Below are 16,109 nucleotides of genomic sequence, written 5' to 3'. Positions count from 1 at the left end.
TGCTAGACTTTTTTGCCATTACAAATCATGTAGCAACATTTGATGCACCCCGAAGTACAAAAGAAGTTCTTATTTCAGTTTATTATTTAATAAACAAACATATTGTAATCTCACATACATAGTAAGCATAATGACATCCCTCTGAACACCACAGGGGCAAAGTAAGTAGTGATGCAATTAGCATCTCCATAGAATGACCTTATTGCAACTACAGAGGTGGCAACATACTAATACCAACTTTTCAAAAAAGGGAGGGTAAATTACTGCGGTCTAATCACAACATAGTCCAGAAAGGCACTGTCTGACTAGGTGTTCAATTCTGATCAGGTCCAATATGAATTCTGCCAGCTGGGACCCAGGGGTCCTAAGATGAATTAAATCCTTATGAATCTGTAAGGGATCTCTTCTCTCATGCCAGACTGGGTAATTCAGAGTATTGATATTAAAGGAAGGAATTAAAGAACATGAGTAGGCTATGATAAAAAAAAAAAAAAAAGTTCATCATTGGCTCCAAGAAAAGGTCTGACGTGAAAGTGTCTCGTGCAGCCTCAGTTGAGCTGCCTGATTATCGAGTTTATGTCCGTCCCTCTGGGTCCTGGGTTGCCTATGTCCTTCAGAAGACCTGCCTTGTCCCTGGCAGCATGTCGAGCCACAGACAGCTTGAACGGCCATATGAAGTTGCTGACCACCCGGAAGTTCTTCCCCACAGAGTAGATCTCATGGATCAAGTCCTCCAGACAGATGATACCATACTTGCCTGAGAGGAGAGGGTATGATGTAAACATTGTAATGTACATTTATCTCAATGAAAATCATTGTGGTAAATTATCTGCATGACAACTTTTCTACACTACTAATTTGACATGCACATACAAGACTTGTAACACCACACGCTGATAAACAAATACACATTATAAATTGTGATCCTCACCCATATGCTGCTCAATGAGTGTGTTGTCTGTGAGAGCGACCCTTCGCTTGTCAATTTTGGCCTGTCCTCTTTTCAAGATCAGCTCACGAACTGACTTCAAGTTGGGAAACCTGTTTAATTTGAATTATTTGCCAATTACAATACATTGTCCAAGTAGTTGATTCTACACGTCAGGGTGGATTCATCTCAATACATGAAGTAGATTTGCTGTTCAGTCCCTAGATCCCCACAGTCTGACCCCCATTCTCACTTACCCCCATGCTACATAGGGCTCAACCATTTTCAACATGGCCATAGAAGTCTTGTTAACTTTGACAAAGGCACCGCTGAAGATCTTTCTCAGGCGTAACATCTGGATCACCTTCTGAACTCTGGGACTGACTCCTTTGATCCTGCACAGAGAGACAACAGATGAAAATGTTACCTCAATATTCAGCCAGACCACTAAAGAGGAGCTGATGGAATACTGTAATTCCAGATGATTGTGACTGCATAGCCACTAACTGTGAGTATAGAATAGTCAGGCAAGATTTGCTAAGCTTTATTTGCACCACTTTTAGAATCACATCATGTTACTACAGATTTCAGTCACTCACTCTCTGATGCGGACAGCGAAGGCCAGTCTGTTCTTTGCAGGGGGCATGGCTGGAGCTGGTCTGTGATCTGCTCTCCTGATACGGGTCTCATCGCGATGCTTTCTATGGCTATCCTTCAGGAAGTCCTCCAAGCGCTTGAACTTCAAGGGTTTCCCTTTAGATACCTGAATGAAAATATTTACACTTGTTGATGGCCTACAACTTTATAAAAACCAAAACAATCATAGGTAAGTGATTAAAAGGCCACCATGGTAAAACATTGACCCCCCCCAGTTTGTTACCTTTCTCTTCTCAAGAAGTGCACGTTTGGCTTCAGTGGCTTTGATGGCTTGGTAAGCTTTCCTCTTCTTCAGAAGGTTCTCAGGAACCAACTTTATCACCCTCTTCACTCTTAGCACAAAATGTAATAAACACTCATATCATACAGAGAATACAATGGTGAGATATGGACAAAGTCCACAGAACTATCGACAAGATAATTCCCATATTCATCTGCAACAAAAACCATGGCACGGATCTGATTCATGAGTGAAATGAAGTTACCCAGCTAACAGTAGCTAGCAAACTTGGTTATTATAAATTACCTTTGAAGGCAAACCAAAATAACACAAATTTAGCTCTAGCATTCTTGTCACATTACATAATTATTTGATAGCAGATTTTGTTTCGTGTTACTTGTGTCGAAACATTAAAATATCATTATTTAAGTTGGCGTTGGGTTATGGCTAATGGAATATCATGCCTTTGTGAAACAGACGCAATTATCTAGCTCTCTGTAATGAGCATCTTTCAGACAAATCATAGAAATACATGGCTTGACGGAACCCTATTAGTGTAATTTCACATTTGTGCTACAGACATTTTTGGAGAATTATAAATTTAGCAAAGGATGGACTTAGATCAACATGTAAACAAATACGTACTCAGACTGCTGCTCTGCCATCACGAATCCGAGGTGTGAGTGAAAACGTGCGCCGGCGCATACAAATGACGTCATCAAAGACTCCCCAGCCTTGCTCAATCTGCCACCTAGTGGAGTGGAGTACGAAGCGAAAAACAATAACTGCTCTCTTCCTCAACAAATATATATATATATATATATATATATATATATATATATATATATATATATATTTTGTGCAGTCAGTCTTGAATATATTTCCTACGTGACAATGTTTATCACAGGTGGCTGGTGGCACCTTAATTGGGGAGGACAGGCTCATAGTGGATGGAACACATTAAATAATCAATCAAATATATTTATAAATCCCTTTTTACATCAGCAAGTGCTTATACAGAAATCCAGCCTAAAACCCCAAACAGCAAGCAATGCAGACGTAGAAGCATAGCGGCTAGGAAAAACTCCCTAGAAAGGCAGGAACCTAGGAATAAACCTAGAGAGGAACCAGGCTCCAAGGGATGACCATTCCTCTTCTGGCTGTGCTAGGTAGATAAGAGTACATGGCCGTTAAGGCCATATGGTTTCCATGTGTTTGATACCATTCCATTCCTGCCATTATTATCAGCTGTCCCCCTCCCCCCTCAGCAGCCTCCTGTGATGTTTATGTATAGTACAATGTGTTCTTTGAACTGTGGACCCTGACTTCTTGGTAAAACAGAACATTTTCTCTCACACTGATGCAAACATCTCTATACTGGTGCCAGTGCCACTAATACAAGGCTATCCCACTAACTAGCTATGTGAACATGATTTCCGAGGTAGCCTTCAATACGCATGCTTGAAAAATAACCCATTCACAAGAGCCTGTTCGTGCAACCGCTTTACAGATATATGGTGATATTGCAAGTAGTTACAGCACACTGGGCAGACAGAGGCAAAGCACAGCTTGCTTCTTTGCCCTCTCCCCGTGAACGAGCATTGTACTGAACTTCTGTCATTGTACGTGCACGAGCTAAACTGTTTGCGTAGCGAGATGTTGAAAATGGCGGAGTATAGAGACCAACGCGACAATTAAAATATTAGTTAACCGTGAATGACAATTTCAAAACAAACGCAAGTTCTATTTCGGAATAACTTCATTTAAGGAGAGACATGGAGTATAGTTGAACACATCGAATTGGTTTTGAAACTGGCTTTGAATTAGCTAGCGTTGCTAATCTCGCTAGTTTCAATAGTGTGATTTTTTAAAATGTTTTATTGCAGGTTTGTTTGTCAACATTAGCTGACGTTTAGCCACCAACCGAATTTCACCTTACCAGTGCCAAACTACAGCACCAGATCACATTATCCATAGCGTGTGGAAGAGACTTACGGAGCGTCGGATCAGAAAATCAAGGCAACCGAACCAACGTTAGCTGGTTGGCTAGCTCACGGCTTTAGCTGACAAATATTTACATTAAATTCGCCACCTAATGCATAGTAATTGCGCATCTAACGTGACAACTCTGATAGCTAGATTGCATTGAAATCGAATAAATACAGAAGAGAATCACCAATCAACTTATAAGGCGCCTGAGAAACAGGTAAGTTAGCTAACTAAGCACAACACCTTGCAAAATTGCAGCAAAATAGTTTGGACTAAAATACCCTATTTGGCCGCTGATGGCGAGCTAGCCAGCTCGTAACTACTAGCGGAGGATAAAACGTGGACAAGTTACCCAGAGAACATTAGCCAGCCAATCAATATCACATTCAATTACAGAAATGTATTTGATATAACATGCTAAATTGTGAGATTGCAAACAAGTTGATTTGTTGGAGGATCTAAACATTCGCTGCAGGTCTTTTGATTAAGCAATTTTAATCCTTCTTGAACTAGTGGATGTGCATTTTGGCAGTCACTCATTATTTAGTAGAGCACATGCCGTTTGTTTGCAACACGGCTATATTCTATCGATACAATTAATTGTTTTCATTAGTGCAACTAACCCTCTCTGGTTAATCAAAATTGTATTGTATCTTGGTCAGTACCACGCTGGAAAGTTCAAATGTTTTGCTAGCCAGTTGAATTGGGCATATTTTTATAGGTCTAGCTAGGTAATCAATTAGGGATACATTTATGACGACGATAAATTGATTGATAGGTTTGCACCAATGGCGTGATTGGAATGGAGGGTGAGGCTCAATTATGCAATTATTGCGTTGGCCGCACCCCCAGTGAGTGAATCATTTCGTTCAGTTCAAACACCAGTAGTCATGTTAAAAGAAGTTGTAGACTGTCTTTTATTGTACTCTTATTGTATTGTTATAAGCTTTGTGGGGAAGGATTTATGAATCCATTTAAATTCTTGTTTCTTTATGTGCATTTTGGTTGTAAGTGCAGTGCAAGTAGACTAGGCCTAGCGAAAAGTGTGCGTAGGCTATAGGCTACGAGCCTAGACCTCAAGGACGGAAGTCAAAGCAATCGGGCCTCAGCAATGCAGGTCAAAGTTAGTAATCACTTCACAAGCATTTTGTATTTGCTATCGGCTGTCACACAACTATCAAGCTCCAGAACAAAAAGTTCATATTTGACAACCAGTTTGCCCAACTTAATCACATGTTAATACCGTTTCTTCTCCCCTCGCTGATTTTCCTTCTGCATGCAAAGGGAAAGTAAGAAATGTATCACACTGGAAGAATTAGGACGGCGGGTGGGTTTGTAAAATGAACAATCTGAAGCAAGAATCCACACCCTTGTGTAACCAGGAACTTTCCAATATAGTAGCAGATGCATTGATTTGAGCATTCATCAGGAGAGGGAGATATGACTGTTGGACATAGTTATTGTGTTTTCCTGTGTCGCAAAGAGGAGGAAGATAGTCATGGTTCGAGTAACCAAAAGGTTTCTTGTTCGAATCCCAGAGCCGGCAAGGTGGACAAATCTCCCGTTCTGCCCTTGAGCAAAGCAGTTAACCCCCACAACAACTGCTCCCTGGGCGCCGATGACAACGATTAAGGCAGCCCCCCACCTCTTAGATTCAGAGGGGTTGGGTTACATGCGAGATGCATTAAATTGTGCAACTGACAACGTATCCCCCTTTAATTAATTAATTCATACTTTTTTTGTGACATTTTGACATGTAGGAGCATTTGATATTACAGTATGCTCATAAAGGGGGAGAGAGAGGATGTGGGGGGAGCTATGTCACACCAGATCTTTTAAGATTTGCCTAAAATGTAAGCACAACCATTCTCAACAGCCTTTTCAGCGTTGTCATGTTTAAAGCATTCCTTTTCACAAGCTTAGTGAGAGAATTTGTTTTTTAACCCTGAGGCACATGCAGTAGGCTAAGGATTTCAGGTGTGCATTTAGCAAAGTGGTTCATAATGTGAATGACAATATCCAGTGAATGTAATAGCCTAAGAAGTTAGGATAAATTATTTAGTCAATATTATAGTGAAAATAGGCCTTTATGATTAAATGGTATTATTGATATTGCATTAATATTTTTAATGCATGATCCAAACCCTTGTGAGGGTGATCAGATTTGTGGGTGTGTGTTGTGCTGTGTCCCTCAACTCTCTCGCCCTGTTTCGGCGCGAGGCACACACACACTTCCACCGCCGCTGCTGCGCGCGAAAGGAACGGAGTGGGGCGCTCAGCTGTGCCTCCCCAGCCATCAGAGAGCTGACCTACATTCTCCTCTCCCTGGAAAGAAAGCTTGTGCAGCAGACTGTGAATTTGTGGGGGTAGGGAAGGAAATATAGGGAGCAAGAGAGAGAACGAAGGAAGAGAGCGTTGTGGCACACTCACAGAGCAAGCTGAGGAACCTGCTCCCAGTGTCCCATTTCTTATCGGGGCACGCTAGGAAGAGAACTGAGACAACAGTTTGTACAGTGGGACTGAGCTGTGGGAGGGAGCTGCTTGGCTGGGGTTTGGCAGGCAGTGTAACTGACTCCCATGGCCCTCCCTTCAACTTGTTGTGGTGAAGAGGGAGAAAAAGAAAAAAACCTTTTCTCTACTACAGTAGCATCTGCTGACTGGATCCGTGCCCTCAGGAGTCATTTTAACAGATTTGAGAAACACTAGTGAAAATCTCAACCCCAAAGTTTGAAGTACAGGATGTTGTAACAGGTTCAGTGTGAGAGGAACAAGATAAGTCTTGTTGTTCTTTGTTCAGCTCCCCAGATGGGGATCAATGTATGGCCTGTCAGTTATATAATATTTCCTCATAATGGAGGGATGGGCTTTAGGCTATTGGCTGCTATCGCATAACGGTGCCTGTCTTGTGTTCTCTGTACCTCTTGGATATTTTTGGGTGCTGATTTCTCAGAGAGTATTCCCCTACAACTGTCACCCCAGGCTAAGGTTAAAGGAGTTATTGTCGTCGTCGTCCCCCGGCCCCCCTGGCTGTTCTCCTCTCCGATAACCATGACCTTGAATATGGAGCTGCATGATTAAGATGGAGTTAAAACTGTTTTGCAATGTTCTAAGTCATGTTTTTTTTAAACTGGCTAGCGTTCAGTTACGTCAGTGAGGTTGATGTGTTTTTACATTTTAGGTTGAGTTTTGGTCACTAGAGGTGTCATGGATAAACTGTTGCACCTCTCCAGGGCTAGACTGCCATATGGACTACATATCCCTAGGTCTACACATTAATCCCCATTATGTTTATTTGTGACTGTAAAACTAGTGTGTTAGTTGGAATAGACTGCCTTGGATAGGTTTGACAAGAAGAGATTGGTCAAGAGAGAAATATGACATAAACAAACTACGACAAATGAGTTTAGCATGCACTTAATCCTGAAATAACCTGCGACTGACCCATCTGGGTTGTGTCCTACTAGTGTCTAAATTTCAACCATGTTTTATGCAAGAACTGTAAGTTTACCGAAAAATACAAGTGTCTTAGATTCACTTTATAACGAATTGAATTTAGTTTTCCATAACGTCATGCCTCTTTGGATTTGGTCCAGCGACTATAAATCAAGAAAGAGGTCATAGCAGCTCGTAATAAAGCATATTGGACAGCGCTCTCTGTGTATGAAATACATTTCTAATCATTTGGGTTTGATGGTGATTATAAGGAAGACATAATTTGCATCAACAAGCGAGTTGAGCCAATTTTGAGAGGTAAAATAATAAAATCAATTATTTGCCACTATTTCTCACCTCCAATTAGTAACTTTAACCTGGTCTTGATTTCACCTAGAGCCCTACACCTGTCTTTGTTCAGCAGAAATGCAGGTCACTAAAGTGTGGTTACTCAAGCACTCAGATTGTTTTGCCAATACCTTAAGTGCCTGGGTGCACTTGACAGGCTATAAATCTCAAGGAAAAACTGGTTTGGAAGCAGTACAAAGGAATTATCTCACCCTGGCATGCTAGCCCCCTCAGTGTCATTGACTTTTTATTGCGCCAACCGAGTTCATAATCTCTCTCACAAACAAACCCTCCTCACTCTATGGAGGTGTCATTGATGATGCTGTCCTTAGTGAATGGTCCGCCATGTTCACATACAGATACATATCCTTCCTAGTATCCTTCCCAACCTCTTTTCAGACATTATGCCATTCAGTAAGAAATGACAAGCAGCATCAGTCTGACACATCATTCTATCCACCACATTCATCCTTTGGTTTATTTTTATTTTTTTCACCTTTATTTAACCAGGTAAGCTAGTTGAGAACAAGTTTTCATTTACAACTGCGACCTGGCCAAGATAAAGCAAAGCAGTGCGACACAAACAACAACACCGAGTTACACATGGAATAAACAAACATACAGTCAATAATACAATAGAAAAAGTCTATATACAGTGTGCGCAAATGAGGTAGGATAAGGGAGGTAAGGCAATAAATAGGCCATAGTGGTGAAATAATTACAATATAGCAATTAAACACTGGAGTGATAGATGTGCAGAAGATGAATGTGCAAGTAGAGACACTGGGGTGCAAAGGAGCAAAATAAAATAAATAACAGTATGGGGATGAGGTAGTTGGATGGGGTATTTACAGATGGCCTATGTACAGGTGCAGTGATCTGTGAGCTGCTCTGACAGCTGGTGCTTAAAGTTAGTGAGGGAGATATGAGTCTCCAGCTAAAGTGATTTTTGCAGTTCATTCCAGTCATTGGCAGTAGAGAACTGTAAGGAAAGGCGGCCAAATGAGGAATTGGCTTTGGGGGTGACCAGTGAAATATACCTGCTGGAGCGCGTGCTACGGGTGGGTGCTGCTATGGTGACCAGTGAGCTGAGATAAGGCGGGGCATTACCTAGCAAAGACTTATAGATGATCTGGAGCCAGTGGGTTTGGTGACGAATATGAAGCGAGGGCCAGCCAACGAGAGCACACAGGTCGCAGTGGTGGGTAGTATATGGGGCTTTGGTGACAAAACGGATGGTACTGTGATAGACTGCATCCAATTTGCTGAGTAGAGTGTTGGAGGCTATTTTGTAAATGACATCGCCGAAGTCGAGGATCGGTAGGATGGTCAGTTTTACGAGGGTATGTTTGGCAGCATGAGTGAAGGATGCTTTGATGCGAAATAGGAAGCCGATTCTAGATTTATTTTTTGGATTGGAGATGCTTAATGTGTCTGGAAGGAGATTTTACAGTCTAAACAGACACCTAGGTATTTGTAGTTGTCCATATATTCTAAGTCAGAACTGTCCAGAGTAGTGATTCTGGACGGGCGGGCAGGTGTGGGCAGCGATCTGTTGAAGAGCATGCATTTAGTTTTACTTGCATTTAAGAGCAGTTGGAGGCCACGGAAGGAGAGTTGTATGGCATTGAAGCTCGTCTGGAGGTTAGTTAACACAGTGTCCAAAGAAGGGCCAGATGTATACAGAATGGTGTCGTCTGCGCAGAGGTGGATCAGAGAATCACCAACAGCAAGACCGACGTCATTGATGTATACAGAGAAAAGAGTCGGCCCGAGGAATTGAACCCTATGGCACCACCATAGAGACTGCCAGAGGTCCGGACAACAGGCCCTCCGATTTGACACACTGAACTCTGTCTGAGAAGTAGTTGGTGAACCAGGCGAGGCAGTCATTTGAGAAACCAAGGCTGTTGAGTCTGCCGATGAGGATGTGGTGATTGACAGAATCGAAAGCCTTGGCCAGGTCGATGAATACAGCTGCACAGTATTGTCTCTTATCGATGGTGGTTATGATATCGTTTAGGACCTTGAGCGTGGCTGAGGTGCTCCCGTGACCAGCTCGGAAACCAGATTGCATAGCGGAGAAGGTACGGTGGGATTCGAAATGGTCTGTGATCTGTTTGTTAACTTGGCTTTCGAAGACCTTAGAAAGGCAGGGTAGGATAGATATAGGTCTGTAGCAGTTTGGGTCTAGTGTGTCTCCCCCTTTGAAGAGGGGGATGATTGCAGCAGCATTCCAATCTTTGGGGATCTCAGACTATACGAAAGAGAGTTTGAACAGGCTAGTAATAGGGGTTGCAGCAATTTCGGCAGATAATTTTAGAAAGAGAGGGTCCAGATTGTCTAGCCCGGCTGATTTGTACAGTCGTGGCCAAAAGTTTTGAGAATGACACAAATATTAATTTTCACAAAGTCTGCTGCCTCAGTGTCTTTAGATATTTTTGTCAGATGTTACTATGGAATACTGAAGTATAATTACAAGCATTTCATAAGTGTCATAGGCTTTTATTGACAATTACATGAAGTTGATGCTAAGAGTCAATATTTGCAGTGTTGACCCTTCTTTTTCAAGACCTATGCAATCCGCCCTGGCATGCTGTCAATTAACTTCTGGGCCACATCCTGACTGATGACAGTCCATTCTTGCATAATCAATGCTTGGAGTTTGTCAGAATTTGTTTTTGTTTGTTCATCCACCTCTTGAGGATTGACCACAAGTTCTCAATGGGATTAAGGTCTGGGGAGTTTCCTGGACATGGACCCAAAATATTGATGTTTTGTTCCCCGAGCTACTTAGTTATCACTTTTGCCTTATGGCAAGGTGCTCCATCATGCTGGAAAAGGCATTGTTCGTCACCAAACTGTTCCGGGATGGTTGGGAGAAGTTGCTCTTGGAGGATGTGTTGGTACCATTCTTTATTCATGGCTGTGTTCTTAGGCAAAATTGTGAGTGAGCCCACTCCCTTGGCTGAGAAACAACCCCACACACGAATGGTCTCAGGATGCTTTACTGTTGGCATGACACAGGACTGATGGTACCGCTCACCTTGTCTTCTCCGGAAAAGCCTTTTTCCGGATGCCCCAAACAATCGGAAAGGGGATTCATCAGAGAAAATGACTTTACCCCAGTCCTCAGCAATCTAATCCCTGTACCTTTTGCAGAATATCAGTCTGTCCCTGATGTTTTTCCTGGAGAGAAGTGGCTTCTTTGCTGCCCATCTTGACACCAGGCCATCCTCCAAAAGTCTTCGCCTCACTGTGCGTGCAGATGCACTCACACCTGTCTGCTGCCATTCCTGAGCAAGCTCTGTACTGGTGGTGCCCCGATCCCGCAGCTGAATGAACTTTATGGGATGGTCCTGGTGCTTGCTGGACTTTCTTGGGCGCCCTGAAGCCTTCTTCACAACAATTGAACCGCTCTCCTTGAAGTTCTTGATCCGATAAATAGTTGATTTAGGTGCAATCTTACTGGCAGCAATATCCTTCCCCGTGAAGCCCTTTTTGTGCAAAGCAATGATGACGGGACGTGTTTCCTTGCAGGTAACCATATTTGACAGAGCAAGAACAATGATTCCAAGCACCACCCTCCTTTTGAAGCTTCCAGTCTGTTATTTGAACTCAATCAGCATGACAGAGTGATCTCCAGCCTTGTCCTCATCAACACTCACACTTGTGTTAATGAGAGAATCACAGACATGATGTCAGCTGGTCCTTTTGTGGCAGGGCTGAAATGCAGTGGAAATGTTTTTGGGGGTTTCAGTTCATTTGCATGGCAAAGAGGGACTTTGCAATTAATTGCAATTCATCTGATCACTCTTCATAACATTCTGGAGTGTATGCAAATTGCCATCATACAAACTGAGGCAGCAGACTTTGAAAATTAATATTTGTGTCATTTTCAAAACTTTTGGCCACGACTGTAAGGGTCGAGATGCTCTTTCAGAACATCAGCTATCTGGTTTTGGGTGAAGAAGAAATGGGGGAGGCTTGGGCAAGTTGCAGTGAGGGGTGCAGGGCTGTTGACCGGGGTAGGGGTAGCCAGGTGGAAAGCATGGCCAGCCGTAAAAAAATGCTTATTGAAATTCTCAATTATAGTGGATTTATTGGTGGTGACAGTGTTTCCTAGCCTCAGTGCAGTGGGCAGCTGGGAGGAGGTGCTCTTATTCTCCATGGACTTTACAGTGTCCCAGAACTTTTTGGTGTTTGTGCTACAGGATGCAAATTTCTTTTTGAAAAAGCTAGTCTTTGCTTTCCTAAATGCCTGTGTATATTGGTTCCTAACTTCCCTGAAAAGATGCATATCGCGGGGGCTATTCAGTGCTAATGCAGAACGCCACAGGATGTTTTTGTGTTGGTCAAGGATAGTCCGGTCTGGAGTGAACCAAGGGCTATATCTGTTCCTGGTTCATTTTTTTGGGGAATGGGGCATGCTTATTTAAGATGGTGAGGAAAGCACTTTTTTAAAGAATAACCAGGCATCCTCTACTGGTGGAATGAGGTCAATATCCTTCCTGGATACCCGGGCCAGGTCGATTTAGAAAGGCCTGCTCGTTGAAGTGTTTTAGGGAGCGTTTGACAGTGATGAGGAGTGGTCGTTTGACCGCAGACCCATTACGGATGCAGGCAGTGATCGCTGAGATCCTGGTTGGAGATAGCAGAGGTGTATTTGGAGGGCAGGTTGGTTAGGATGATATATGAGGGTGCCCGTGTTTACGGATTTGGGGTTGTACCTGGTAGGTTCATTGATAATTTGTGAGATTGAGGGCATCAAGCTTAGATTGTAGGATAGCCGGGGTGTTAAGCATATCCCAGTTTAGGTCACCTAACAGCACAAGCTCTGAAGATAGATGATGGGCAATCAATTCACATATGGTGTCCAGGGCACAGCTGGGGGCAGAAGGTGGTCTATATCAAGCGGCAACGGTGAGAGACTTGTTTCTGGATAGGTGGATTTTTAAAATTAGAAGCTCAAATTGTTTGGGCACAGACCTGGATAGTAAGACAGAACTCTGCAGGCTATCTCTGCAGTAGATTGCAACCCCGCCCCCTTTGGCAGTTCTATCTTGTCAGAAAATGTTATAGTTAGGGATGGAAAGTTCAGGGTTTTTGGTGGTCTTCCTAAGCCAGGATTCAGACACGGCGAGGACATCCGGGTTAGCAGAGTGTGCTAAAGCAGTGAATAAAACAAACTTAGGGAGGAGGCTTCTAATGTTAACATGCATGAAACCAAGGCTTTTACAGTTACAGAAGTCAACAAATGAGAGCGCCTGGGGAATGGGAGTGGAGCTAGGCACTACAGGGCCTGGATTAACCTCTACGTCACTGGAGGAACAGAGTAGGATAAGGGTACGGCTAAAGGCTATAAGAACTGGTCGTCTAGTACGTTCGGAACAGAGAGTAAAAGGAGCAGGTTTCTGGGCACGGTAGAATAGATTCAAGGCATAATGTACAGACAGAGGTATGGTAGGATGTGAATACAGTGGAGGTAAACTTATGCATTGAGTGACGATGAGAGAGATATTGTCTCTCGTAACATCATTTAACCAGGTGAGGTCACCGCATGTGTGGGAGGTGGAACTAAAGGGTTAGCTAAGGCGTATTGAGCAGGGCTAGAGGCTCTACAGTCAAATAAGGCAATAATCACTAACCAAAACAGCCTTTGGACAAGGCATATTGACATTAGGTAGAGGCATGCGTAGCCGAGTGATCATAGGGGTCCAGTGAGTAGCTCGGCGGGCTGGAGACATGGCGATTCAGACATCTAGCGGGCCGGGGCTAGCAAGCTATTAGAAGGGCCTTAGAGGGATGTCGCAACGGAAGAAGTCTGTTGTAGCCCCCTCGTGCTTTTACTTCGGCAGACCAGTCGTGATGGATCAGCAGGGCTCCGTGTGGTAAAAGGGTCCCCGCCAATTAGCAAAATAGGTATACTGGCCAAAGAATTTGTCCGATGGGCTTCTTCAGCTAACAGTCCGATTATGCTCTCGACAGCTAGCGGGCCGCGGCTAGCAGATGGGCATTCAGGGGACGTCGCGACAGATGAGCCAGTTGAAAAACCTCCCCGGGCAGATTACGTCGGTAGTTCAGTCGGATCGGCGGGGCTCCGTGTCGGCAGTGAAAGAGGTCCAGGCCAATTGGCAAAATAGGTATTGTAGCCCAAGGAGTGGCTGATGGACCTCATCCGCTAGCCGGGAGATTTTCCTAGTAAAGGCTAGCTCCATGCTAATTGGTTCTTGCTTCAGGACAGAGACGTTAGCCAGGAGTGGCCACTTGGATAGTAGCTAGCTAGCTGCGATGATCCAGGTGAAAAGGTTCAGAGCTTGCGGTAGGAATCCGGAGATATGGAGAAAACTAAGTCAGATTTGCTCTGGTTTGAGTCGTGCTGTGCAGACTGGCAAGAGTTGTCTGTGCTAAAGGTTAGCTGATGACCGCTAGCAATAGCTAGCTGACTACTAGCTAGTTAACTGGCTTGCTTCTGTTGGGAGTTCCGGTTCAAAAGAAAGAAAATAGCTGATCCATACCACATTGTTTAGGGTGGTATGTTGAGGTTAAGAAAAATAAAATAAAAATATATGCGAAGAAAAAAGATACAAAAATATATATACACATGACAAGACGAGGACAAAGACGTCTGACTGCTACACCATCTTTCAATAAAATGTTTAAAGCTGGAATCCATAGTGGTGAAACTGCCACGTCCAACAACAAAGACTTTACTTCAAACAACGAACACAGTTTTGTTCCCTCGGACATCATTGCACACAGGATAGAACTGCTGAGTGTGTACTAAGATTATAATTTTTTTTTTTACAACGATGCTGGATTCTCATCTCCTCATAACAAAAACAATAACAAATGCGCCCGTCTTTGTCAGTGGCGCTGTTTCGCCTATCGCGGTTTTCTATAGCGTCAAATTGATCTCCAAAGTCACGCAAGATGAAACATCATTGAGCAAGGAAACAAACCAAGGATGAGTGCTGCACTGGCCAGTTGAGTGCCAAAATTTGGTCGAGAGAGCAGAGCATATGTCCCGCGAGTGGACAGGCCAGTGGAGGGGCATGCAAATTAAACTTGAGAGCAAGTGTGACTTTGGGCGAGCGAGCCATTATTGTTGCAGATGGAAAAGAAAAGGGTATCGAGCGCTATTGTTATTTTACAATGAAATTACGTGTTTTTAGTAGTTGTTTTGAGATGTCAGACAGGTCCACCAACTAAGCAGCTAGTAAGGTTGCTAGGGATGGACATAATCAAGTACTCAAATGGACATCAAAGCTTCATCTTTAACCTTTCTGGCGCAGGCGTTTCGCTAGCGACCCACCTCCAACGACATCCGGTGAAATTGCAGAGTGCCAAATTCAAAATACAGAAATGGTCATAATAAACATTCATAAAAAAACAAGTGTTATACATCGGCTTAAAGATTAACTTCTTGTTTTGTTCAGTAATCCACTGGCTCAAAGGCGGTCAAAACATGCAGACGAATACATCCTAATAGTACCGGTAAAATTCGTTGAAACATGTCAAACGATGTTTATAATTAATCCTCAGGTTGTCAATTGTCTAAATAATCGATAATATTTCAACCGGACAATAGCGTATTCAATAGAATATAAAAACAACGAAGGGCGTGCACTTGGTCATGCGCGCAAACCAGCACTGCATTATTCTACAGTCCACTGACAGAGAGGTCTCATTCTTCTTCATTTTTCAGAAGACAAGCCTGAAACAATGTCTAAAGACTGTTGACATCTAGTGGAAGCCATAGGAACTGCAATCTGGGTCCTAACCCATTAGATACCCTATAGGCATTCAATTGAAAATACCCACATCCAAAAAATCTGACTACCTGGATGGATTTTCCTCCAGTTTTTGCCTGCCATATCAGTTCTGTTATACTCGGACATTATTTTAACACTTTTGGAAACTTTAGAGTGTTTTCTATCAATCTAATTATATGCATATCCTAGCTTCTGGGCCTGAGTAACAGGCAGTTTACTTTGGGCACGCTTCTCATCCAGACGTCGAAATACTGCCCCCAAGCTATAAGAAGTTAACCAGAGATAAAAAAAAAATCAAATACTATAAAACTATTTGGTAGAATGCGCTTTGTGGCTGCCCAAATGGACAAGGGAAATTTTGTCTTTAAAAACGTTAATTTGCTTTGACTGTAGTGTTCAATTTGTACATGTGCATTTGTGGGACCCAACAAAAAAGAAACCAAGCGAAGTATCACCCCGTTCTTCTCCCTAAATACCCTTTCCCCTCCGTGTCTCATTTGCTCAATTTCGTTCCGACTGCTTCCATTAAGCTTACAGTAATAAATGCCTAAAAAAAACATGTCCAACTGAAGGGAGCTACATTCCTTTCCAATTGACAGTTTTATCTCAAATCGTAAATGGACTGGTTGGTTGAATTAGGAAAATAAAAACAACGAGCATAGTTTTGTAGTAATTGTGTCCCGTCTGTTTTCCGTCTAAGCTACTTTGCATAAATATCAACGCCTTTCTTAAAATCAATGCACAAGTATATATTTTTAAA

General features: G+C 42.9%; 2 protein-coding genes across 2 annotated transcripts in view; one reads left to right on the top strand and one right to left on the bottom strand.

Moving 5' to 3' along the window:
- Positions 1 to 62: 62 nt before the first annotated feature.
- Positions 63 to 2,472, bottom strand: rpl7l1 (ribosomal protein L7-like 1). The gene is given in 6 exon segments (NM_001140494.1): positions 63 to 757; positions 932 to 1,041; positions 1,186 to 1,323; positions 1,528 to 1,691; positions 1,809 to 1,917; positions 2,451 to 2,472. Coding segments are annotated over 6 exon segments (750 nt in total). The 5' UTR covers positions 2,471 to 2,472; the 3' UTR covers positions 63 to 548.
- An 887-nt stretch (positions 2,473 to 3,359) lies between these two features.
- ncoa1 (nuclear receptor coactivator 1) overlaps positions 3,360 to 16,109 on the top strand; it is a 105,365-nt gene continuing 92,615 nt past the window's right edge. Inside the window, exon 1 of the mRNA XM_014144565.2 lies at positions 3,360 to 4,011. The gene's annotated coding sequence lies outside the window, so the exon portion shown is untranslated. The remainder of the gene's footprint in view (positions 4,012 to 16,109) is intronic.

Source organism: Salmo salar, chromosome ssa15 (assembly GCF_905237065.1).
Source record: "Salmo salar chromosome ssa15, Ssal_v3.1, whole genome shotgun sequence".
Taxonomy (NCBI): Eukaryota; Metazoa; Chordata; class Actinopteri; order Salmoniformes; family Salmonidae; genus Salmo; species Salmo salar.
Note: the sequence above shows the minus strand (reverse complement) of the source record. Positions and strands in the feature narration are given on the sequence as shown.